This window comes from Anas platyrhynchos, chromosome 5, assembly GCF_047663525.1.
Source record: "Anas platyrhynchos isolate ZD024472 breed Pekin duck chromosome 5, IASCAAS_PekinDuck_T2T, whole genome shotgun sequence".
Lineage (NCBI taxonomy): Eukaryota > Metazoa > Chordata > Aves > Anseriformes > Anatidae > Anas > Anas platyrhynchos.
The window spans coordinates 4083865-4109782 of NC_092591.1; the positions used below are offsets into that span (position 1 = coordinate 4083865).

The 25918-nt window shown below is 52.7% G+C and overlaps 1 protein-coding gene across 5 annotated transcripts in view; it reads left to right on the top strand.

Moving 5' to 3' along the window:
• The window catches only part of SAMD4A (sterile alpha motif domain containing 4A), a 73876-nt gene that overhangs the window by 19317 nt on the left and 28641 nt on the right, over positions 1 to 25918 (top strand). For all 5 annotated transcript variants that reach the window (XR_005265873.2, XM_027459283.3, XM_027459284.3 and 2 more), the window contains exon 3: positions 24003 to 24521. Coding sequence is in view for 4 of the 5 variants with exons in the window: in XM_027459283.3 (XP_027315084.1) it covers positions 24003 to 24521 (519 nt within the window). In the remaining variant the exon portion in view is untranslated. The remainder of the gene's footprint in view (positions 1 to 24002; positions 24522 to 25918) is intronic.

Sequence of the window (25918 nt, forward strand, 5' to 3'; positions counted from 1 at the left end):
AGGTGATGTTAATCAGGCTGGCTCGCTCTGTGATGAGCACAGGGAAGATTAAAAAATTGCTCTCCCTTAAAAAATAAAAACCAAACAGCCCTACATCCTGCATCCAGCTCACCTTTTCCAGCCCCTAAGCATCCCTCCAGGCTGCTTACAGGGCTGCTGGCTCCAGAACAAGCTGCCAGGCACAAACGGGGCATCGAGGGCTTCCAAGCTCCCTGCAAAGCTGGCCGGGCTCCACCAGGTACCAGCAACGCTTCCCTGGGGGCAAACCCAAGCACAGGCAATGAATAATAAAAGATGCATCAGCACGCAAGAGTCGTTGTGCTCCATTTTTTAGTGGATATTCAGTTTTTGCTCCAACTGTACTTGTTGTGACCCTGGAGTGGTGACAGTAAGGTGCCAAGGGAGGAGGAGAGATTCCAAATGTGGCTAAGAAATGCCTGCTTGCAGTAGTAGTATTAATAACTATAATAAAGGTCAGATTTAAACAAGACCTCTGTAGTTTGGAGGAGAAAAAGCCAAGAGGCAGAGAAGAACTGCATGATGTGTCAGGGATGCCTTCAGCAAAAAATAAAATTTTAAAGGGAGCTGCTGCCCCTCCGCTGCCACGTCCCCGTGTGCTTTCCCAGGCAGCCTCTGGGCCCAACCGCATCCATCTGTGATTTGGCCTTCTGCAGAGGGATGTTTTGGCCAATTTTTGAACCAAATCTTCAGTCTTTTGGAGGTGAGGTGGCTCGAGACGCCCGCGGGTTTTGTCGGATTCTTGGCGTGGTGCTGGAGAGTTCAGGCAAAAGGCGGGATGGAAATACACAGCGGGGCAGGTGAAAATCAAGAAGAGGTGAGATCTGTTCCTCCTGAAACCTCCAGACTCTGACCAGGAAGATCACCTGTTAAAAAATAATTAAAAAAAATAAGAAAAAAATAACAAAAGCAGGTAGTGAGCTTCACTCCCCTTACTTTTCCCGCACGTGTTTCACGGTGCCGAAGTCACCTTGTCGCTCGGCGCTTGGGTTTCCACTTGAGTGAGGTGTAACACATCCCTGAGTGATCCCGTAGTAAATACGGTGATTCATCCTTCCTGCCGGAGTGAAAAGGGGAGGTGGGGATGCCTGTCAAGCGCTGCACGTCCTGGAATGAAACGTGGAGGGATTCTGAATAACCTCCAAGTTTGCGAAGAGAAGCGCTGATTTTAGTGTCGAGGTGATGTTTAATGGGAGAGCAACCAAAGGGACACGCTCGTTTTTAGGCACCCAACAAAAAAAAAAGAAAGAAATATATAAAAAATAAGTTTAAAATAAAAGTAATTGGAAATTAATTGAATTTTAATTTTAATTAGGTGCCTGAAATTGGATCGCCTGGGTCCCTGGGGGTCCTATCGCTGTCTCTTCCCTTTTTTTTTTTTACCTTCTGTAAAGAAAATGCCAATTAATTTTGGAGAAGTGCTTTAAATAACTTCACGTCTGCCACCTGTTGCACGTCAGCGGGACTCAGACGTTCAGGCATTTGGGATCCCACGTGCAGTCATAGCTACAGAATAGCTGCAAAGGAGGAGAAGCAGTTGGGTCTTCGCATCTCTGAGATGCCAAGTTTTACGTAAAAGCAAGAAAAACGGATCTTGTTCTGTGCTGGAATATCTCCCGCCTGGGTTTCCCTTTCCTGGCTGGAGCCAGGGGTCGGAGCCCGGTGAAATCTCGGTTGCAGGACCCACGTTGCTCGTGGGGATTTGTGCACGTCACGTTTGTTTTTTGGGGTTGGGGACAGCGTTTTGTGGAGCCAGCCCCTGCTTCCCTCTTGCTGGGCATGTTTCAGACTTCAGCTTCTCGTGGTGAGCTCCTGAAGCCGTCACCGTTTCTTCCCACCTCTCCGAGCTCCCCCAAAGATGCGTTTTGCTCAAGAAGCCTGATCGGTGGTGTTATTTACAGAAGAATTATTTGCACCCAATGCTCGGCATCCCAATGCCTTCACCTGCCTCCAGCCCACCTGGAGCCCCCCTTGAATTTCTGCTCAGCCCTGCACCAGTGCTGTGGGATCAGGGTTTTGGGGGGTCCTGGAGCACCCCTACGCCCTCAGGACACAGACATGGGGTGTGATCCCCACCAGGGATCCCCCCAGCAGTGGAGCATTTGCTCTGAAACCCACCTCGGAGGCAGCTCCCTGTGCTTATAGGGTGAGGAGCCCACCCCAAAAAGCTGCTGGAGCCCTGTGCCTCGGTGCTGCCGGCTTAAGGGAAGGCACAAGTGGCTGTTTAGCTGCATCTTACTCATTTTGCTGGTTTCCACATCTCGGCCGGCCCTGAAGTGAAATCATCCCTCAGCATTTAACTAATGGAAACTTGTTTTAGGTGCCAAGATAGGTCCTGCTGCCTCTGAAACTGTTTTTCCAAAAGCGCTGGAAACATCGTGCGGCCGCAGCTACCAGACGTGAGGCGGGGTGGAAACGTTCGAACCGAGCCGGGTTGCCTCTGATACCGATTTTCCAGAGATAAGGTTTGAGCCCCCCCGCATCGTACGGCAGCAGAGTGGGGCTTGTTTGTCCCTTCGGTCCCAAGGATTTGTGTTTCAAGCCAAATCATTTCATTTTGGCTGAGCGGAGGACCTCGGAAGATGAATGGATTTCTTCTGCCTGCTTTCCTATGCTCACTCTCATTGTCAGAGCAACGTAAAAGCTCCTTGGAGTAATTAGGAATCTAGCCCTTCATTTTTCTTGTCTCTTTCCTTCCTTAAATCAGGGGGGAGTGCTCGTTCCTCCTGCCCAGCTCAGGCTGCACGCGAAATAAAATCCTCCTCGGTGCAGCTCAGGGCTGGGTAACGCAGTGCTTAATGCTGGCTTGAGCATCTGCCTTCCCAAACGTGAGAGTCGAGAAGAAAACTGATTTCTCTTTACTTAAAACGAGGTGTGTGGCTGCTCGGGTAGGGCTGGGGAACCCTCCGGGGCTCCCGGGTGCTGCGTGTACACGGAGCTGTCACGCACACTTGGCTGTTTGTCCTCGCTGCTAATTTAAAGGTCAAAGCCTTGGAGGTTTCCCAGTGTGCATCGTGTGCCGTGATTAGTTTTTCCATGCAAAAAAAAAAAAAAAAAAGTTAAATTTGCCAGTAACGTTTAATTATTTTCCAATTAATTTAAGCTCTGCTGGAGGAGTTTGCACCGGGCGGCCGCGGGGCATCCCCGGAGCGAGAGCCGCGCATCCCCTGGAGCTGCCTTTGGGCATAGGGGCAGGACGTTTTCTTCTTCCTTTTGTTGTTTTTTTCTTAAAAAACAATTCAAGTTTCAAGTATGAAAGTCTGACGAGGGAAAATAATGCACCGGAACATTTGCTTGTGGTTTTTTTCTCCCTCCCTTTCCCTGTGCGTGCCTGCAGGGGAGAGAAAGCAGCACCGGTGGGATGGGGGCAGGCAGCGACGCGCCGGCTGCTTTTTGGGGCACCCAGGGGGTGGTGGGGTGGCTCAGAGGTGGGTCTGGGGGCTTTAACCTGACATTGTAGGGATGGAAGCTCCTCAAAATGATCAGAGTGTCGTCTGCTGGTCCCCAGCAGCTTGGTTTTTGGGCCGGGTGATGGGGAGGCTGGAGGGTGGCAGCAGCTCCGGCGGGACGGTGCCGCGTGCGAGTTCGCCGTGGCGAGACGAGGGGAAGGGCTGCTTATCTAATGACCCCCGAAAGCTAATTATAGCAAGGAGCAGGAGTCGAAGGAATGAACTTTCTGGGCCTGACTCATCCCCTTTGCTCCTCTCTGGCAGCGCTGAGAGCGCAGTGGGTGGGAATGTCCCCAGAGATGCTTCCCACGTCTGACGGTGTCCTTGGACGCGGGGCGACGGCTTCGCCCGAGCCATCTGCCCGGCATCCCTGGGGCTGCCTGAGGATGCTCTCGCCTTTGCTCGGCACAGGATTGCCCCGTGCTCGCTGCAGCCCCGGGAGAAGCGAGGAAAAAGCCCGTCGTCCTCTTCCCACCCCCCGCAGTTTTGGTATTTTCGCTCCAAAGGGAGCCAGAGGGTTTGTCTGGTGTGACCTCTTGCATAACGCGGGGCTGGAGCCTTCCACTCGGTAATTCCTGAGTCATGTCCCGGGCGTGTTTGAATTGGGCCATGTGCACCTAATTAGGGCAGAGCCTGCTTCCAAGGGGCTCCTTTTCAATGAACGCTGCTGAAAGGTGAGCTCCTGCCCCGAGGCAGCGCCGTGGCCGACCCCAAACCATCACCGGAGAGCCTCGAGCGAGAGATTCCCCATCGCCCATCCGATTTATCCCCAACTCCCGTTTTCTTCACTTTCACCTGCGCCTTTCCGACCTCTCCCCCTCCTCGTTAACCACCGGAGGAATTAAAGCATCGGATCGACCCCCCCCGGAGCCGATTTCCGCCGCCGTGCTGCACAAATGGCTCGCAGTGATGTACCAGTGAAAGAATGCAGCTAACCGCTGTCGGCCGGGATCTTCTCGCGTCCTACGGAAACTCCACATTCTTCGGCCAGCTTGCGGCATGCCAGCACATTCCTGCTCCATGAGGTGGAAGCAATCCTGGTAGTGTGAGCTGTGATTTCTGTGACTGGGGCGGGGAAGCGCCGCTTTAAAAATACTCTTAATTATATTCCTTCTCGGCAACGCATCAGCGCCGTTTTTAGCCCATTACGAACGCTGCGATTTTTCTCTTAAATCACGCCTATTATCTGATTGACCTAGTTCTTATTGGATTTTTTATTATTTATTTTTTTTGCCATCGCGAAATGTTCTATTTTCAGGCACTTACAGCCCTTAAAGAAGAAGGAGAAGAAGGAGGAGGGGAGAAAAAACAGAGCCTAGCCCCGTGCCGTGCCCATCCCATCGGCACCTGGGGGCACGGATGGAGCACCGGTCCCTGTTGTGGCCGCAGCTCTGTGCTTCTCCTTCATCCCTGCCTTCATCTCCTTCATCTTCTCTCTCCACGTGCCGCCACCACGTCCATCCCTGCCGGCTCCCATCTCCCAGAGGGGAACCAGGGCAGGGAGCAGGTCTGGGGTGCTCACAGAGATGATGAGGGGGGGATGTGAGAGCCTCAGCCCAAGAAGAACTCTTCAGCATGTCACAGCAAGAATTCCAGCTCTCATTTTCCTGCAGAAAGAGCCAAAATGAGCCCAGGTAGCGGTGCCATCACTCACCCCATGCCCCAGATGCTGCAAGGAGCCAAGCAAAAAAATTAAGAAGCCCAGCGGTATCAGGCTCACTGCCCCAGCTGTTCTGGCTCTGCCACGATACCAGGAGCACATTTTTAGGTTGTGTTTGCCATGGATCCAGTGGCCAGCCCTAGGGGTCTTTTCCCTGGAAGCCACAGCTAAAAAGCCCTGCGAGGCTCCAAGCAGCCAGCTGGGTTTTTCAATGACCTGCGAAGACAAAAAAATCCCATTTCTGGCGACGCAGCCTGTACTGATGTATTGTAAAACACACTGGAGCACAAACGTGCTCTGGTTTTTGATGTTTAGCATCATCTTTTCTTAGGAAACTTGTGTAACTGTCCAAACACACGTATACACACATACATGTACGTATAGTCAGTGCTGCACCGAGCTTTTTTGTCTGACCTCTTCTAGTTGTGGGGATCTTGCCTGCTTACTTCTGCTCCTTGCAGATTCCTTCCCAAAACCCTGTTTATCAGATAAAAATAATCAGGTGCTGGGTGTCCCTTTCCTGCCTGTGCCCTGGAAGCAGGGGTTTTTGGAAAGATGCTGATGGCAGGAGCTCGGATTTCTTTCCCATTCAACACATGGAGGCTGGCAGGACGGACGCCCTTTCTTCTCCCCTACTGCCTCACCTCTGCAGGCACGAAGATCTTCAAAAAAAGGGCAGCGTGGTACAAAGCATGTCGGTGGGATAGCTACGAACCCGAAAATATCCACTCCACGAGATGGAAAATCATTCACAAGTCCCCAGAGCACGGCACATGCTCCTGAGGAGCTGCTCGAGACAGGCTTTGTGCAGGGCAGACAGAGAGATGGGAACACACCGTTTGCTCAGGAGTAAGAAATGGAAAAACCTCACCCCAACCTTTTAATAGCGACTCCTCTGGATTACATTTTTATTGACTTGTTTAAAATACGACGCAGGCAAAATCTGTTTCTCAAGAGTGACTTATGCTGGAGTTAAAAAACAGAAAGCAAATCTTGTCTGCCAGCCAAGCAAAACTTGGATTGGCCATTAAAACCCGGGTTTTGTTGGCTAGCATCGGATCTGATTACATGGAAGTGTGGGAGCTAATGCTTTCTAAAGCTATTTTTCCAGCCTTTCAGATGTTCAGTCCTATCACCTACTGTATTTGATCAGCGAGACTTCCCTCCCCACCAGCCCTCTGCCTTCTAATCAAACCCGCGTGTCTCGGCGAAGCGCAGGAAAAAGCGCTTTTTGTTCTAAATATTTATTTTGAGGTAAACGTCGCCCTCGCTGCAGACAAAGGATCTGCCGAACGATTCTGCTGAAGTGCAAAGGAGACGGAGAAACTTGTTGATGGCAAGCATCTGACCGACTGGGCAGTTTTTGCTGCCGGCGGTGAGGAACTGTCTCAGCAGGTGGAAATCACCCCGCTCCTGCTGAAGGGGCCGGAGCTGATCGTCGGGCTCAGCCAAGAGGATCCGTGCATCTCTGAGTGGAGCAGGCTTTAATTTTGACCCTGCAGAAGATGCAGGTGAAAGCGTGCAGCCCTGCCCTGCTCTGCGGGGGGAAATGGGGTGATGTGTGCGGGGTCCTGAAGCAGAGCAGCTGCCCCGTCCACCCCTTAATGTGTTTTTTTTTTTTTTTTCTGATTGAATATTTTGCTGTCCACGTGAAGCTACTGGAGATAACTCCTGTGTGGATTACTGGAAGGAGCCTGGAGATGTCCATCTGTCTTTCTGGCAGCTATCATCTGCAGATGGGAGAGGGAATTTACAGCATCTCAGCTGGAAATAGCTCCGTGGGAGCTCCCTGGGAGCGTTTTTGGTGCTCTGGATGGTGGTCGACAGAGGTGATGTCTTCCACTGCTGCTCCTCAGTGTCGTGAGGAGCTCTGCTGAGACGTGTTCGCCTTGGGACCGGCGTTATCTTTGCATCCCGTGTGATAACACACACAGCACGGGGAGCTCCTGGCCAGGGCAAAGGTGTTGTCTTGCTCCAGCAATTCAGGGCCTCACACTGCTGCTGAAGGCCTCGTTGCGCTCTGTAGTGTATATTTTTGTGATAGGAATTCAGGAAATGTTGGTTTTAGTCCCCTTTTTGTGAGCAAACGCCTTCAGCTGGGTGACACCAGCATTCAGCCGGTGGTAGCTGGGGAGGAGGAGCAGAGGTTGGGGCTGACACAGTGAACCTGCTGCTTCTGAGAAATCCGGTAACAGGTCGAGCTGTTTAATTACCCGCTTTGTCCCCTGGGCTGGAGTTTGTTTATGAAAGATGGGTTTTGTCCAAAAGCTGCACCAGGCTTTGTGAGTTTTCACACAGAGTGTGCACCTTGTTCCCTTATTCCCACCCCACTGACCGCTTGTGGGGCTGGCGTGGACGTTCCTGAAGTAATGATCTGCCCTGTCCGGTCTCCCCACGTTAATTTGTTGGATACAGCACTAGAAAACCAACATTTCCCAGTGTTTCGCAGCATTGGGGCTCTCTACACCAAGCCCACAGCAAGGCTGGCTTTTGTGGTGTTGGCTCTTAGGTGAGGCCTTCTTGCTTCTTGGCGTTGAAGTGTGGAGGAAATTGGTGCCAACAGCTCTGATCTGGCTGCAATCACGTTCCCAAAACCTTTTTTTTACCTTTAAGGCCTCACCCCGTGTGCCATGAAGGTGCCAGGGGTATAACAGTGGCCACAAAGCCTGCATAAAGGCCAGGAAGAAATGACGGACATCCTCCCGCGCTGGCTGATCCGGTGGGAGTCCTTACCAGCATGGTTTTCCCTCAGAAATCCTTCAGGAGGAGGTTGAAGACACCCCCAAAGTCAAAGGCTAGGAGACTTCTCCAAAGAAATGCCACAGAGAAGCCCCAGCCCCGCTCACCTGGAGAATCCCAGAGGGCTTCTGCTGCCCCATAGGTGAGGAGGGTTTGGGCCCAGGTCTCCTGTCCCCATCCTGCAGCGTCCCCGCTGCTCGTGGAGGGTGCTGCTGATGGCGAGCCATTACGAGGACGTTAAGGATGAATAATGTACAAAGTCTGAATAAGCAATATTGCTAGAGGAAGCATCTGGGGAGCTGCTTCATCTTCAGCAGCAAGGATGCTTCATTAATCTCGGTGAGTAACGCCAGGCCGTGAATTATTTTCATAATAGACGTGTTTGCATAATGAAAAGTAACTTTGCTTTGTCTTACACGGACAAAAATAAGAAAAAAAAAGGCATTTTGAGGCAGCCCATCCCATCCTTAGGAGCAGAGGACAGCAGAAGGAGCCAGCCGTGCCCCGCAGCCCTCCCTGAGCCTCCTCTGTAGCCTTCACACCGTGCCTTGTGCCCGTCCTGCCACCCGGAAAATCTGCAGGAGAAGAGTTAAAGAGAACTTCTGGGGCTTGCAGGCATCAGGAAATATGACAAGCAGCCCGTGCAGCGCAGACCACAACAGAATTCAGGGGCTGCGGCGCGAGTCTGCAGGAAGCTGGGCTGTGTGGCGAGGCCACGTCGCTGTAACCCAGTAATCCCTCGAGCTCGGGGGGCTGGAAGCGGGTTGCATTTCAGAGCGGGGAAGCTGCTTGGCCAGGCTGGAGAAACCGGCGTTTCCTTGCAAAAGCAGGGGCAGAGGGAGCTCCTCCGAAGGGGAGAATTGCACAAGACGCTGCCGGGGTTATGGGGTGCCTCCGATTTCCATGGGTTTGCCCAGAAAACACCCCAAACAAAAGCAAGTGGCAGAAGTGCTGTCAGCCTCCCAGTTCTTTTTTTTTTTTCTTTTCAATTTTTTAGCATTCACACATTTTCTTTCTCTCTTCTCACGTCCTGCGCTCTGCTTGCAGAGACACGATCAGGGCTTTGGGCATCTCAGGCCCAGCTTCCAGTCACCTCTGGGAGATGCACGGCCGGATTTACCCATTGCAAAACCCCACATCGCAGCTCTCCTGATCTACCAGGTTTCTCTGTGCTCCTCACCGTGTTGCCCTGGGGCTGTGGTTGTTGCTTGTGCACAGCAGCATGGGCTGTTTTCTTTCCATGCGGGTTTTTGCAACGCCTTGCTGCAGCCCAGGAGGGAGCAACAGGATGCCCGGGAGGCAATTTTCCTCTGCAGGAAGGTTTGTGCCTCCCTCTCCCTCCTCAAAAGCACCTGGCTCCCGTTTTGTTGGAAGTTTCTTCCCAAATACGACGTAATTCGTTGGAGAAAATGAAAACTGAAATCCTTCTTCTTGCGGTTTCTTGGTAGCTGAAAAAAACAAACCTATGGCAGGGGAGGAGGAGGAAGGATTTCATTAACTGGAAGGAGCTTGGCAGGTTTCAGGCACTGAGAAGTGTTGAAATCTCAATTGGTAAGAGCGAACAGAGCAGGTGCTTTTCTGTGTTTAGTCTTCGGGCTCAAAAAGTGCTTTTAAATGGAGATTTTACCACCCTACAGAAAATCTTGCCCCGCTGGAGCCTTGTTTCAGCAGGTGTTGAAGGACGGTCTTGGCTTTGGCTCCCTAAAGGTGTAATTAATTTATAAGGGCATCGCCGTGCTGGTGTTCATTAAGCTCGATGTCCTTGCTGACCCGTGCGTGTTGTGGTGTGGTCCTGGGGTGCAGAGCACCAGGAAACCTCCCCGGTGCCAGCAGCGCTGCCGGATCCTTGCACCCCCCATCCCCAAACCAAGCCGTGCAGCTCCAGGGATGCTTTCATGAAACAGAAATCAAAACCTGGCGAGCAGCAGTTTTACTCCAGAGGAACAATATTGCTCTTTGTTTTGAGGTCCTGCAGCGTTTCATGGGTCTGCAAGGAGCAGAATGTGAAAGTGCTGGGCAGGAAGGGCTCCAGCGTGCCAGCCGCCAGCGGTGAGGGGCGCCTTTTCGGCTGTGTCTCCACCTTGGGAGCGAAAGAAATCTGGGAAAGATGCAGGGAGCACTGCTCTGGTACAAGCTACAAACTGATCGTGCTCAGCTTTCCCAGCACATTTCAGTTTTTTGGCTTTCAGAGCCGTTAGTGAGGGTTGTCCTAAAAAAGAGGAGCCCCATCCTGCTCCGTTAATTCCTCCTCTGCAGCAGACGCACGGATTTCTCCCCGTGTCCTCTCTGACTCAGCCCCATCTCTCCCCTCCTCTTCCATGCTGTCACTTCAGGGCACGATGGAGGGGGTGGCAGGAGGGCTGCCCCCACTGCCTGTGCCGTGACTCAGCACCAGGAGGGAAGGATGCCCGTGGGAGGGAGGGAGGGAGGGATGCCCGCGTTGCCCAACTCCTTCTCCTCCGTCTCTCGGCTCGCCTTGGCCAGCATCATTTTCCCTTCATCACCCGTGCAGAGCCCAGGCTGAACGCGCAGCTCCTTACCCAGGCAGGAAATGTTGTCGGATCTCGGATCCGATCGGATCGATGCACGGGCAGCTCGGCCCTAATTGCTTTTTTTTTCCCCGCGCAGCGTGAAGCAATGAGCAGTCGAGCCGTTTCCCCACACCTCCTGCAGGGCAGTGAAATCTACACCTCGAGCGCTTCACAGAAATGTTTTTTTTTCTTTTTTTTTTAAACCCCAGCTCTGTTTTCCCCGGGGAATGCCTTCATCCAGCAGAGCAGGCTCCAGCAGGGTCCCGAGGGCAGTAAGGCGCATCAGGGTGTGCGCAGCATGAGGCGCTCCCAGCACACCTGCGCCGCATACCGCTGCTTTCCAGCATGATAAGTCAATTCAGAACTGAGAATCTAGCCAAACCTCAGGCTGAATCGCAACCTTTCTCATCTTTTTAAATGGAAAAAAAAAAGAAAAAGTCCCGGGAGAGCTGCGCAATCTTTGCGCAAGCGGGTTTTGCGCAAGGAGTTTGTCGTAGAAGGGTCACCTGGCGGGCAGGGACGCTTCCCCACCCGGTCCAGAAGCTTGCGAAAATGCTAACGAAGAAGGGAAAATCGTTATTTTAGTTCGGCCTGTGCCATGTACGGTCCCCCTGGGTGGTCCCAGATGCTGGGATGGGGATGGGGACCTGGTGTCCGTCCTGAACCCTGGCACAGTGGGGACCCCGGGTTAGTTAGGGGTGCAAGAAGCAGAGTGCCATTAGGCGTGGGCACGGCGTGGCACAAACCTACAACAGCTCCAGGTCTCCTCTTTCCACAGGGGAGCCCCCAGGGCTGAGGGCAGCTCAGTCCCAAGAACGTTGTGCAGCATTTTCGAGCAGGAGATTGCGCTGGTGCCTTCTGTCAACAGCACTTGGGTGTGCAGGCGAGGAAAACTTGCCTTAAAACTCCTTTTTTTCCTCCAGGCGTTGCGTTTCCTCTTAATACGTGGAAATTACATTATGGGCCAGCGTGGTTCCAGCACTCGTTTTATTTTTAACGTTTCCATGTCTGCTGTGTGACAGGAAGCAACAGTGGCGGCCCGTAGCATCCCCAGATAGGAGCCGGGTTGTTTTATCTTTCCTTTTGGCCGCGCTGAATTCTGCTGAGCGCGTCTTGGCCACGCTCCAGGACGCCGGACCGAGCCCACCGGAGTCAGAGGGAATTGAATAATCGCCGCTTTGCGGTAATCGTAATGTGGGGAGGCACCCAAAAAAAATTTTAAAAAAAAGTGTTTGCAAAAGGCTTTGAAGATAATGACAGCCTGGCTTTATTTTAGCGTTGGGGTGCGCACTGCGGATAGCTCGTTAACGCGCAGCGATTAGGGGATGGGACGAGAGAAATTTGGATTTCCCTTAAGAAGGGAGCAGCGAGGGATTTTTGGGGAGGGCTCCACCAAAAATAACCGAGCATCTCCCCGGCAGATGGGCCTATTCACGGGCATAAAATGACTCAGGACGGGGATGAAAGGAATTAGCATCTGGTGGCGAGGGTCGGGCAGCGTCCCGTGGCGTGGGGGTGACCAGCTGGCCCCAGCTCGGCCGCCCGTGCGGCCCCGTGCAGGGTGTTTTCAACCTTTCCCCGCTCGCAGACCTCCGGGTATTTATATTTTTTCTTCCTCCAGGGGAGGTGCGGATTCCTGCGGAGCAAATGCAGGCTCGCTGTCAGGAGGCTGGCTTCTCCCGGTTCCCTTTTATGGCCCTTCATCACCCCGCTGCGGGCTGGGACCTGCCGGCAGCGCCCGGGTGCTCTGCTCCGGGAAAAACCCTACAGAGGCTCACACCTGGCTGCCCGGTGCACGAGCTGGGGTGCCAAATGGATATCCCAGCCAAAATGAAGCACGGGGAGCCACGGTTTGTGGCCACGCTGGATGCTCGGGCTCTGTCCTGCGTCCCACGTGGATGCGCGCTGGCTGTTCCCTGGAGCAGAGCTTTGGGGTGCGGAGGAGCTTGTTTAAAGAGCTGCTTCCCCTTCTCAGCTGGAGCAGCAAAAGCCTTGAGCATCAGCAGCCCGACCCAGGTTAAAATGACCTTTTGGAGTTTATTGCCCCCCCTTCCTGCTGTTATTTTTAGCTGGATGCTCTGGTTCATGGCGCAGCCCCGCAGAGGGCTCGGGGTGCACAGCCCCATGCGCCCCACTCCAGGAGCACCCTGGAAAAATGCATTTCAAAGCTCCTCTACAGTGCAAGAAAACACCCAAGAGCTAAAATTTACATCCCTCTCGCCCTCCTCGTGCATGGGATGGTGTTGGTAGGGCCTGGATAACGATCCCGTTAATTCCCCAGGATCGCCGCGCTGCGCAACAAGGAGAGGGGGCAGGAACCTCGGGAAGAAGCCGCTGAGGAGCAGGGGGGTTGCCTTCCTACGTAGCCACATTTCTTTGGCTTTTCCTTTGGAGCCAGTGTTCCAGGAAAGCCCATTAAAAGCTGGCAGCCGAGCGCCGGCGTTGCGACGCGGACGGCTGGGGATGACGGATGGCGCGAGGTGCCGGTGGGAAGGAGGGGAAAACGGGGATGTTCCCACTCCGCCGAGCTTCCTTCCTTTGTGTTTCCTATTAAGCCCGGGGAGCCGCGCTGATGCGGCTGCTTTTGCAGCCTTCCAAGCTGGGATTTAATTGCGGATGATTTCATCCCAGCCTTTTTTTTTTTTTTTTTTTAATGTCGAAGCCAGTGGCCTGCGTCATGCAGCAGTGAATTTTTTCGGCAGGTTTTATTTGCATGTGAGTCACTGAGCTTTTCCAGCTGAATGTCACCAACTTGGAATTTTGCGTCTGATTTTGTTTTTTGTCTCTTGGTGTTTTTCCACCGCTGCCCCTCGCTCCCTTCGCCCCCGCACAAAAAAAAAAAAAGAGAAAAAAATAAAATAAAAAAAAGGAGGAAAAGGCTAAAAGTGACTCGAGCCGGGCTTCGAGCTGGCAGTGCAAAAGGCCGGGATTATGAATGCTCGAGGCGGGGGGAGGCAGAAAAAGGATGCTTTATGTTGCTCCCAGGGAAGGACCGAAGCCAAGTCAAATTGAGGGCTCTAATTTGGGAGTGGTGTTATTACAGGTCAGAGGGAGTCAGTTGCTGGCTAAATCGGGAGAGCTGTCACATGCAGGAGCTGCAAATGCTGCTGGTCACACGGCCGCAGCACGCAGTCGCTTGTACAACTCGCTTCGGTTTTGTTGACAATGCTGAAAAAAAAAAAAAAAGAATGAAAAAAAAGAAGAATCTGTTTATTTTCCCTCAAAATATAGGCTCGGTAGCAGCGGCCCTCTGCCTTCGCTGCCTGCTTGCCCCGGCCCTCGCCTGCCCTTTGCACAGGGAAGTTTATAAATAGAGCAACTCCTCCATTATGTGCAGCTTCAGTCTCTTTATTTTTGTACTGGAATCTGTTCAATGATTAACAGTTTCAACCATGTGCTGTATATCAATACCTTGCATACCCTTCATAACTTATTTTTAGTATTATTTTTTTCCCCCCTCCTAAATCCTTTATCCATGTTAGGCAACACGGTTATGACAATCAGATGATTTTTTTTTTCCTCTTTTAGCCTTTTGAAGAAACCTCTCTGCGTTTCAGTCGAGCTTTGGCTAAAAGGCTTTTCCCGATTGAGATTCAGAAGTCAGAGGAGTATTTCCTCAGCGCGTGTGCTTGTGTCTGTAATCAGCAGCAAAAGCGGGGAGGAGCTGGGCTTTTTGACGGGTGAGGCTTGCAGGAGAGCTGCAGAAATCACACGTTTTGGTGCTGTTCGGTGCCTTCCTGCGCCCTGGGGAATTCCCCTCAAAATGTGGATCAGAAGGCGCACGGCGCCACGCGAGCGATGCCACCCCAAAGCAAGGGGGAGCAGGCACCGAGCCCACCTCCCAGCCCTACCCCAGCTCCCCAAAAGCACCAAAAACGGTGACATTTTGCTGCTGTTGAGCTCCCGGCTCCCAGAGGAGATGGGGACCGCCGCAGGCCAGGCTGCCTCTGCCTGTGAAACTTTGCCCAGCAGCCAGCAAAAGGCATCTGGCCCGAACCCTCGCGGGGATATCTTTGTCCTGAGGGAGGGACGGCCAGCTCGGTATTTCTGTCTCCGTGCCGCATGCGCAGGATGTGATGGATTCCCATTCCCTTCCTCTCCTCCTCCTCCGACCCACGAGCCAGCCCCGAGGCAGTTGTGGTGTGGTTTCTACTGCCGTAGCTCTCGTCCCTCAGCTGGCTCCGGGCTCCCGTTTCTGATGCTGATCCCTTTTCCCACGTTTTTCTGCCTAAGCTCAGGCAGAACTTGTGGGATTTCCGCCCGGTGGCCCTGTTGCACACCCGTTGGCACCGCTTCCCTCCGCGGAGTCATTGCTCGACGTGCTGCTAAAATTGGGGACACAAAGTCGTCTTCCCCAGGTGTCCTCCGTGCATGAACCTCACCTTGATGCCATCGTGCCCCGGCGTTGTGCAGGTCCCCGTGGCACCCGTGGGGCTTTTGCTGAGGTTCCCCAGCGCGTCAGCTTTGCTGTGACTCAGTGAGATGCTCTCAGCCTCGCAAAGCTCTGCACCGAATTCAAAGGCACGTTGCTAGGGAGTGTTATGGTAATACTCGGTACTCTGCTCCCCAGCAAAAGTGTGCAGCGGATAGGGGCGAGAAAACAAACCCATAAAACTTCCCACCCGATGCATGGTATGAAAACAGAGCGTGCTTCTGCTCGCTGTTAAATATGTCATGGAAAAAAGACTCCCGCTCCTGAATTTCCTGGAAATCTGCTCTGGGCTGCAAGCTGTAGTGGCTGCAGCGGGTTTAGAAAAGGAAAAATCCCTGCTCTCGTTGCCGTCTGCACACTTAATGATTGTGCCATGCGATTCTCCAGCGCTAAAAATACATCGCCTCTGGGTGCGTACGAACGGCCTCACAATAACTGGAGCTCTGGCAAGCTCGCCGGGTGTAGGGGGAAAATAGTGTGAAAAAAAAAGCGATTTTTTTTCCCCCTTTTACTCGTTCTGCAGCACAATAGAGCCAGGCTCTTCTGTCCTTGCAGCTCCGCAAGAATTAAGGGATGTTTTTGTGCAGGGACCTCCCAGTTCATTCTGCTTCTGAGCAAAATAATCGGCGTTTTGCTCCCTTCTGAGCTTACAACTTGCACAGGGAGCGCTGAGCTCCCTGCCCTGCTCTGTGCCTGCTGGTGTGGTTGGGGCTTTGTTGGGCTGCAGGGGGTGGCAGGACGAGGAGATCTAACGGGGTTGGGGAGTTTTGGAGGTCACCGCAGTGCCTCGGTGTCACCTTTTGGTGACGTTGTCCCTAAGCTGCTGTGAGATCAAGGAGTGCCACCAGAGCTCGAAACACCGGAGCATCCTTTGCGCCGATCTCTTTACCCCAACGAGGGGACCATACACGACAAAATGGACCCTGGACGGGGCTGTGGAGAAGTTTTGGAGAGTTCTGGAGCTGCCAGTGCTGCACAGCTGAAGGTGGTGCCCGGGGAGAGCTGCCTTCAAAAGGGCAAAGAGCCGAGCAGGGTTCGTGTCTCCTCCTCTTGCTCTTTGTTTTGCTGCCGTTGCTGCTGTTGTGTTGTGTTTTTTTTTGTCACAAGCTGCGTGTCATATGGTCACCAGCGCCGTAGCCTGGCTTCCAAAGGAGAATTGCGAGAACTTGGCTCGTTTTCAAAAGCCAAGTGCGCTGGAGAAGCAGCAGCCAGCCCCGCGATGCCTCTCCCCATCCACCTCACCCCTGCGGCTGGCTCCCTCTGTGTGAGACCCTGCCCTGGGGTGACGTGGGACCCCTGGGTCTGTAGGTGATGGGGTGGGTTCTCCAGGAGGGCAAGGACAGTGCCCAGATGGTGGAGAGCAGAACACAAACCCTCCTGGTGTCCCATCCTCATTTTAAGACCTCCTGCCTTTCCCCAGCTCTTACCCACCACTTGTTACAGGAAAAAATCACAGCCACTGCTTCCCAAATGTCTCCCCAGGACCTGCATGGGAAGGAGAGGGAGCAGAAAGCGAGCTGGGAGGTTTCCTTGGCTTTTTTTCCCTGTCGAGTTCCCCATCACCCCCTGGGATGAGCAGTCCCCGGGGTGCAGAGCTGGCTCCAGCAGGCTCGAGTTCTGCCTGGCACCTCTCCCACGTGCTTCAGGCGTACAGGATGAGGTCCTGCTGCTGAGCAGGAATAAATTCAACCCCTTAGAAGACAGCGGGGGGAACCGGTGTCATCTCACCTGTCCTAGCCACGGTTTTGCATCAGTTTTGGGGAGAAGAGGAGCAGGATTGGGCTCCAGCAGCGCTCCCGCAATAGCCACGCTCACAGCTTGCATCTGTCTGCTGCCATTGGCAAGGCTGCAAAAATCTTTGTCGTCGAGATAGGTTTTTTTTTAATTAGCGTCGGTTGCCATAAAGAAAAGGCACATGCTGAAATGCTTATTATTGGCCTCTCGTGGAGGGGAAGGCTGCCAGGTTTCGGCGGCGGGGGTATTGATGTGTTCTGGATGGGGTACAGAGAAGGTTTCCAGCAGGGTTCTCGCTCTGTTTGCCTGAATGTTGCTCTTTTGATTGGGAGTGATTTAGGGAGAGAATGATGTAAATTCACCCAAACAAAGTGCTGCAAGCGGTTCTGCGTGCAGGTGCTAATTACCGCAAACAATAATTGAAATCCCTGCCTCTGGAAGCACACTGCACCCTCAGGTCAGAGCGCGGGCACCGCATCCCCAGTGGGAGGAGGAGACCTGTGGGGTGGGTGACGTGGGTTCAGACCACCTTGCGGACCAATAAGTCCTGCCAAGTCCTTGATCAGACCAAATTCGGTCTGAAATGTGGCTATTTGTTGCTCTTTTGGTGTAACTTTGCCCTGAAACGTGCTGCGTGGGGCTGGGTACGGTCACCCCGCACCACTCAGATTTCCACCCAGCTGAGTAACATCTGACTGGAGATCACAGGAGGCAGCAGAAGTGTTGTAAGGGGCTCGGGATTAACAAACACAGAGCCACAACCTTCCAGGGACACAACATTTAGCTTCTAGTGACGTTATCAGAAACAGGAGTGGAAGGGGACTGGAGAAGCACAGATTCCCGAGTGCCACTGCTCGGGAAGATGCAGGACATCAGAGCTCTCCTTAAATCAGCCTGCAATTTATCCCGAAGCTAAAACCAGATAAATTCAAGCTTAAATCACCTAAATCCCACTGGAAATCAAGGCAGACTGAAGTGGCTGGGAACAAATGGCCAGTAAGCATAGTGATGGGGATTGTCTCTCGGTTGGTGGCACATCCCTGGGGGATGACTTTTTGGCCATGCAGAGGTTGTAGGGCTGCGGCAATAGACAGGGTGAGGTTTCTTGATCCCTCTTGCCCTGAACTTCGTGAAGCAGGAGTCCAAGTGCTAATTTGTATGCAGAGAAGAGCGGGGGGGTGCCTCAGCTGAGCTCTGCCCCGCACCGGTGCCGGTGCCGCATCGGCAATTCAGGAAGCCACAAACAATGGGCAGCTCTTCTGGGAGCGCCGCCGAGGAAGGGCTCCCCTTCACGGGCATTTTTACCCTTCCTGCACATCCCGAAATAACCATCGCCTGCACCAGGGTGGCCGACTTCGGGCTCGTGTGAGGTTGTTGCAGTGGCATAAACACAGAGTGAATTTCTTCTTAGGGTTCACCACTCGGTGTAATCCATCCCTTGCAAGATCAGAGATCCCAGCCTCAATTTTTGGTACAAACTCTGTGTTTTTTTTCTCCTTGGGCACATCGGGGAACGCCGTTGTGCCGAGGTATCTGCTTAGTCAGTGCCCTTCAGATACGCGCAGCTACCTCTTAGTCATTTCTTGCTTGAACAAATTATCTGAATGTGCTTTTGAGAACTTTTTATGGAAAATGTTGTTAAACTGAAAACAAGGGTATAATAAAACAGTAATTTAAGAGCAATTTGCTGACAACTGGAGCCCTTGAATGCACTGACTTACCATTGTGGAGCGATGATACCGAGCCTGCTATTTAAACATACTCTTTGTCACTCTGAAAATCCTTGGGCAGTGTTTAAAACACTTCCAGTCTTTAATTGTTGTCCTTGTTACTCATTATGGGCTGTTGTCTGGCTGAGAAATCACACATCATTCATATCACCCGCCTTGTCAAAGCCCCAGCTGACTTATTTGTCTGCTTCACTTGTGAGATGTGCTAACTCCGATATGACAATGGGGTAACCCAGTTTCTGCCGCAGCGCTCTCTGCTCTGCTTTCAGAATGAAAGGGTTTGTCTTGGTGAGGGTGGTGGTGTTTTGCTTTTAATTTTAAGCACTTGAGAGATACCGTGCCTCTCCTTTGTTCCTTGGAGACACCTCGCCTGATGAGACAAATGCGTCCCCGTGCGTGCGCTGGCAGCTCCGCTCGCCCATCCCTCTGTGCAGGGTCTCTGTTTTCAGAACAGGAGCCAGAGAGATCTGTGTGCAAAAATCAAAACCAGAGAAAAAAAAATAAAAAATAGGTGTTTACACACCTCGAGGTTTCCAAATGCAGGCCCCTGCACCAGCGTGCTGTGCTGCCCGTGTTGGTTTCTGCAGCCATCCGCAGCGACTGTGGACCGTGCGTGTCCGTGTGTCTGTCCACCCAGACTGGTTTTATCCTCTTCAGACTGCTCCTGTGTCTTCCCTGCACGTCTTTAATGGCTCCGGGAGTTCCCCGGGCCTCCTTGAGGCTGAAATAACTGAGTCATCCAGCAGGAGACAGGTTCAGAGTCAAGGAAAGCGTGGAATCCCCCGCCACGGGATGCTGAGGGCATTAGCAGCTTGCGTGCATCCAGAAGTGATGATAAGCGAGGTTGTGAAAGGGGAATCGTATGAATGCTTCGTAGGTGGACAAACGTCACCTCTTGCTCAAGCCAGAAGTCACTTTTCTCAGGGACAGCGTGGCAGAAAACATCACAGCACCCGTGTCCTGCTGTCACTGTAGGGCAGCACAAGCTTCAGCCAGGGCAGGAGGTCCCAGCGCCGTCGGGTGCTGTGGTTATTCGCCGGCACCCTCCTCGTGCACGGGCTGTGCTGTATGGCAAAGATATCACGTTGGCTAAGTAATGATAAATTAGAGGGCGGTTTCACAAACCACCTGGTGTGGTTTCACATACCGCCATATGTGGTTCGCGTTTTTTAACTTTGGGGTTTCCCCTATGCTCAGATTCATCGGGCTGCTGCAAATAGTCACAGCCCTGCCATCCCTTAGTGCAGCAAAAGGTGGTTTTTTTTTGGTTTGGTTTGTGGTGGTTTTGTTTTTTTTTTTGTGACAGCATCAGGCATCCTTGAAGCAGCAACCAGAGGAACTAATGAGGCTCTTACCTCATTAGTGTCCACACCTGCGACCCCGTGAACACCGCAGGTAGTGTGCAGGGACCGTGGGAGCCAGAGGCTGGGATGTGTCTTAGCCCCATCTGACCGTGGGGGGCTGATTTTAGCGGTGAAGGGAGAGGCATTCCGGGGTCTGGGCATGTGTGACAACAGGCAGGGAGCTGCAGCAGGCAATGGGGGGGAGGTTTTGGGGGTCGTCAGCCCCTCTGCCCCCCACAGAGGCAGCCCCAGCTGCCCACCCTGTGCTGCCCTCTCCAGATCCCCTGATTTCTGGCAGATAGGATTACGCCTGACCTTCTGCCCTGTCTCGGAGAGAGCCAAACCTCTTTCGGATCTAATTATTTTTCATTTTTGTTTAATTGTGCACATCCTGCTGCTGGCTGAAAAGGAGCACGGCTCCTGCCGGGGCCGGGAAAGACGCCCGCCCCTCGTCCACAGCGGGCTTTTGGATAAGCTCTCCATCTTTTGGGGGTTGTTATTAAACCCCCTGTATCTCTCGGGGGTCCAAAGCAAGTTTCCCAGGCAGTGGTTCTGGCATTGTCTGGGGTCTCTCCAGTGGTGTCTTTAGACTCAGCCCCTGTGCAGGGAAAAGGAGCCCGATCAGGGCCACCTTCATCCCCCCCATCCTCCTCCTCCTCTGCAAAGAGTTGCACCGGGCTCTGCTTTTCCTGCAGGTTTTGCTACATCCATAGTTCCTATGCACTGACTTCCCTTAGCAGTGCGTTGCATGCCTTTTTTTTAGTGATTTTTGTATTTCTCAGCTAATTCGTGCTGCTGCAGAATCCTGCAGGCTGTGCCATGCCAGGGGCCAGCGGTGCCTGCCTACAAGGGCCGCCAAGTTGACCTGACAGCGGTGAGAAATGTGGGGATGGTAGGAGAGACCTGAAATCCTTCTGCAGGAGGATGGGAGAAAACAAGCCAGGTTTCTTGCACCAGAGATTCATCCTGCTGCAGGCCTGAAAAGCACATAGCATGGGCAGAAGGTGTCGTGCACAACCAGTTGCTCTTAAAAATGGAGCAACCTGGCCAAGTAGTTGCCTTCGTCCACAGGAGGTGATAAAAGGCATCGTGTCGTGCCTGTGTTTGGTTTCCTGGTGCTAGCAGTGGGGGCTCGGAGGTGGTCACAGGAGGGGTGGTGGGAAGGGGCTTGTGTTGAGCTGCAGCCGCTGCTGTTTGCAGTCATCCTGTCATCCTTGCAGCACAAATCTGCCTTCGTCAGCTTTGTAAAATAATGCTTCAGACTCGTGTGGACTTATGCACACTCTGGAACCGATGGGAAAAATAGCGAGAGCAACGAGTAATAGTAATGAGACTGGTCTGCGGCCAAGACCAAGTGCTTCAGGCGGAGAAAAGCTGCACAGGCTGCTCTCGCAGAGGAAGTTATCCCAAATTCCCACCAGCAAGGGCGGAGGGGAAAGCAGGGATGGGACCCTCCCCACTGCAAAGATGCCTGAAGGCGTTGGGGTGATGCTTCTCTGCCTGCATCCCTCTGTGGGACCCCCATCAGTGGGTGCATGGTGGCAGGCAGGGGTGGCAGGGAGGTGACAGTGAGTCCTGTGGAAGGCCTGAGGTGCTGCATCCCACACAGGCATTTCCAAAAGCAAAGGGTTTTCAGCACTGAGGCTGCTTTCCTGGCCTGTATGCGTGTTTAGTTACTGTGTGAAACAGCGGAGCTGCACCAAGGTGTTTTGAGGGCAATCCTGTCAAAATACCCCACACTCGGTGGCCAGCTCAGGGCAGGGGGGTTGTGTGTGGATCCCCCAGTGGGTGACAAGCAGGCTGAGCTCAGGATGGTGAGTTAAGACCCAAGATACAATTCTCTTTGTATTGCCTCATAAACTGTGTGTGTGGCGTGCCCATAGCAGAGAGGAGCCGGAGTCCTACTACACCTCTGTGTTCTTCACAAGCTCGCTTAGTTCAAGCTCATTTTTCCAAATCCAGTTATGAGACACTAAAACAACAGCAAACAGGGTGTGAATCCACAGCATCTCCACAGGCACAAAGCTCTGATATTTCTGTCCTGCCACAAACACCATGGTCCCTTCCCTACCGGCCGGGAGGAGGCCGGGGCTGTGGAGAAATACACGGCGACCGCCACAGAAAGTTCCAGCGGGAGCCACCGGCGTTTCCAGCAAGCCATCTAGTGGCTTGCTATTAAAACAGTTGCATGCCTCGAAACAGGAATGTGAAGTAGAGAGAGTGCCATTGCGGGGCCGGCCTGCAGGGTTTGGCCCCAGCTGTGGTGGCCAAATGCGAAGCGGCGGCCCTTTTTAGGGTCGTGTTGTGAACGGGTGTTGGGAGTGTAGGGTTAGCTGCTGCTGCTGCACTTGGGATTTCCCAGGAGAGAACCTACAGGTGAACAACCAGAGCTTCATTTCATGGGAGGGGGTTCGGTTACCTCAGAAATACATAGTCAAAGATTTAGAGCAGCTTCCTCTACAGTACGGGTAGGAGATGTCTGGCAGAGACAGAGAACGCGCAGAGGAAAGTCTGCATTTCTGTGGTGTTTTTTTTTTATAGCGTGAACTCAGCATTTCACTTGGTAAAATTTGGGGTCAGGGCGTTTAAAGGAAACAGAAGGAAATACTTTTTCAGAGGCACCCTCAGGCGTGACCTGCTACAGGGACAGAAAAGGGCTCCACAGAGGGCTTTGGTGGGCTGCGTGAGATGGGCTGACTGGTGGCTGGCAAGGGTCAGCAGGGCCTTCGAGGGAGATCCTGAGCTGTCCCGGGCTGTTATTTTATAAACTGTCCAGAAAGACCTCAGGGTGGAGATTTTACAACATCCTTAGGCCATCTCTCCCTGGGTGTCCCCATCCCCATAGGAAGTATTTTCTTGTCTGACCGCATTCTCCCGTGCTGCAGTTCAAACCTATTGCTGGCATCCTCAGGAGACACAGAGAGCAGCTTGTCTGTGTCCGTCTCCCACACCTCCGTCAAATGACAGCCTGGCTGTTGCATTTTTTGTGCACAATGTGGCATTTTGACTGATGTTCACCCTGTGACACTTCCCAACCCCGGGCTCTTCCCTGTGGGCCTGTTCTCCGGCTGCTGCAGCGCAGCGGTTCCTTCCCACCTGCACACACAAGTGTGCACCCTACGTAGTGCTGCTCTTTTTTTCTGCGTTGCCTCCGGGTCTCAAGATTATTTGACTTCTAATCTAGTTTACTGGAGTGTTTTCATTTCTCCCAGTGCGATACCCGCGCTGCTGAATGCATTTATCACATCACCCATATCACCAACAAAACGCCGGGTAGTGTCGCACCCGGGACAGGACTCCTTGCTCAGCGCATCCTCCCCGTCTGACGATGAATCACCAGTAACGACTCTTCCCATATGGTTTTCTGATGAGTTGTGTGCCCACATTACAGTAGTTTCGTCTGAGCGTGTTTCTCTGGTTTGCTGGCGAGGAAGCCATGTGCAGCAGTGTCTAATGAATATCAAGATATATGACGCTTACTGCTCCTCCAGCTATTCACAGGCCAGTTACTCTGTCGCAGAGGGAAATTAAATTGTTCTTGACAAATCTGTGTCAGCAGTCACTTATCATCTTGTTATCTTCTGAGTACTTACAAATAGCTTGTTTCATTATTTGTTCCATCAGTTTTCCATGAGTTCGAGTTAAGTGACCAGTTTGTAATTCCCTGGCTTCCCCCTTTGCATATTTTTAAAGCTAGATCCTGCATTTGTTTCTGCTTGTCTTCTAAAGCCTCTCCTCTCTGCCGTGAGCTCACAGACCAGCAACAGCTCTGCGGTTGCTACAACTGAGCCCTTCCCTGAATTCCTCGGGGGCAGGTCGTCACGCCGGGCCGGTGAGCGGACCAGCGCCTTGCCTCGGCTGTCGTCCCTCTCCCGATGCCCCTGCGGGACACCTCCTTTCTGTTAGGGCTCTTGCCAGCTCCTTTTCTATTTCCTAACCAGTGCTTTTAAAAGGTGAAGCTTACCAATGAAAAGTTTTGGCATAATATTTTGCGTAGTCTGCAGCGATGCTGGGATTGAGACGAATTATAACTTGGATTAACAATAAGACGACTTCACTGAGCAGCAGCAGAGCTGCGTGGCCACGGAGGCAGGTATGGCCAGGGAAATTCAGAAGTGCCCGGTACCTCTCAGGGCTGAATTTGGCACACTTTGCCTTGAACTTGGTTGTCAGAGAGCGGTGACCTCCTGCCTGGGAGAGGCATGTTTGGTGGAGCTTAGGAGACGTTCGTGCAGTGGCATCAAGCGTGCAGGGATCCCTTTGTTGTGTATTTACCCCGCTTGAGTCTATTTATTTATTTATTAGCTCTGTTTGCTGATTTCTCAATTCTCTCTTTTTTTTTTTTTTTTATTAATTCCTTCAACAGGAATCATTAACCAATGGCAACAGGAATCCAAGGATAAAGTGATTTCCCTATTGTTAACCCACCTGCCTTTACTGAAGCCCGGAAACATTGAAGCAAAAGTCGAATACATGAAACTCTTGCCTAAAATCCTGGCCCACTCGATTGAACACAACCAACACATCGAGGAGAGCCGGCAGCTGCTGTCCTACGCCTTGATACACCCCGCCACCTCGCTGGAGGACAGGAGCGCCCTCGCCATGTGGCTCAACCACCTGGAGGACCGCACGTCGGGGAGCTTCGGCGGCCAGAGCCGGGGCCGCTCGGACTCGGTGGACTACGGGCAGACGCACTACTATCACCAAAGACAGAACTCCGACGATAAACTCAACGGATGGCAAAACTCTCGAGACTCGGGCATAAGCGTCAGCGCTTCCAGCTGGCAGGACAAAAACCTGGCGTGCGAGAACGGCCATCTGCCCCTCTACTCCTCCTCCTCCGTCCCCACCACCATCAACACCATCGGCACTAGCACAAGCACGAGTAAGTACCAACGGCAGCGCTGCTGGGGAGCTGGTTCCCCCCGTCCCGCTAGAAAACATTTCTTTGCCGTGTTTAGCAAAGGGGCTAGTTTCATCCGGGCCATAGAAAACTCCCCTTTATTTTTTTTTTCCCCTACCTGCTTTTTTTTTTTAAAACTTTTATTTCCTGCCTGCCTTTTTTTTTTTTTTTGCCTTTTTTTTTTTTTTCTCTTTTTCTCTAATCCTGTGGGATTTTCAAAGAATTGGCAGCCGGAGAGGAGGGAAAAACAAGCCAAGAAGCTGTAAGAGCAAAAACGCGCGTTATGGAAGGCGGCCCCTTTTGTTTCATGCAGCTCCAGCTAGGTTTGCAGCTCACTTTCCAAAAGTTGCCAAAGCGAGTGGGGAGCTAATGCTTCGCTTCCAGAAGTGATCTGGGGACATGAGAGCCTCCCCGGAGGGAACGGGACTGGGGCCCCAAAGCACAGGCATCGTTCTGGGAAGCGGGGCTGGGATCTGGGATCTTCAGGGTGTATCTGAAAAAATCTCCCCTTATCTGCAGTGCGTAGAGGTGCAAAGCTGATGGTGATCGGGGGGTGTAAACGCACATTCCTCCACGTTTTCCAGGAGGTGGAGAGTTGGGAAGCTCTTACCCTTCCTCTGGCCCTGTCAGGCTTTGGGGAGTGCCAGGCTTTGGATGGTGCCGAGCCCAGCCCGAGGCTTGGACACTCGGCGATGCTGCGGGGTGCTGTTGTTGGAGCTTTACCAGTGGTTGTGCATGGAGATGTGGTGCAGCCAGGACTTTTTAAAGCAGCTCTTGGTGCCTGCAAGTTGTCCTGGGGAGAGGAGGAGCAGCGTGGCCTCCTAATGAGGCTCGGGAGCCCCTCTGCCCACCCATGCTCTCTGAGGAGGACTTGAGTGGAGACTGTTGTGTCCTTCGTCCTGAGGAGACACGGCCAATGCCCAAAGACCTCCCTTGGCTCTCATAACACATCTCTGGGTCACTCCTGATGGGCTGTGCTGGGCTTTGGGAGGCTTCATTCCTCCAAAATGTGCTTTTTACCCCCATTTTAGTGCAGCCTTCTCAGCCTGCCCTTTCCACCTGTCCTTGGGACAACGTTATCCCTGGCGATGCCATAAGGGATGCGGAGAGCGCTTCGGGGAGGAGAGACTCCTTGTGGCAAGGGCGCTGGCTTTTCTATCAGCATGTGGAAAGCCACAATTGAATAGCTGGAAGCTTTAAAACGCTCACTTAAGGCTTCTGGTTGTTTTTTTCCTTTCCTGTAATAAGTGCTTTTTTTAGGTGGCGTTTCAAATCGACAATGATACGAGATGCGGCTCTGGGTTTATGGCCGTAGCGGCCCCGTCCCTGCCTCTCTGATCTCGTCCTTGTCACCCAGGGATTTAGCAGAGATGTCTCAG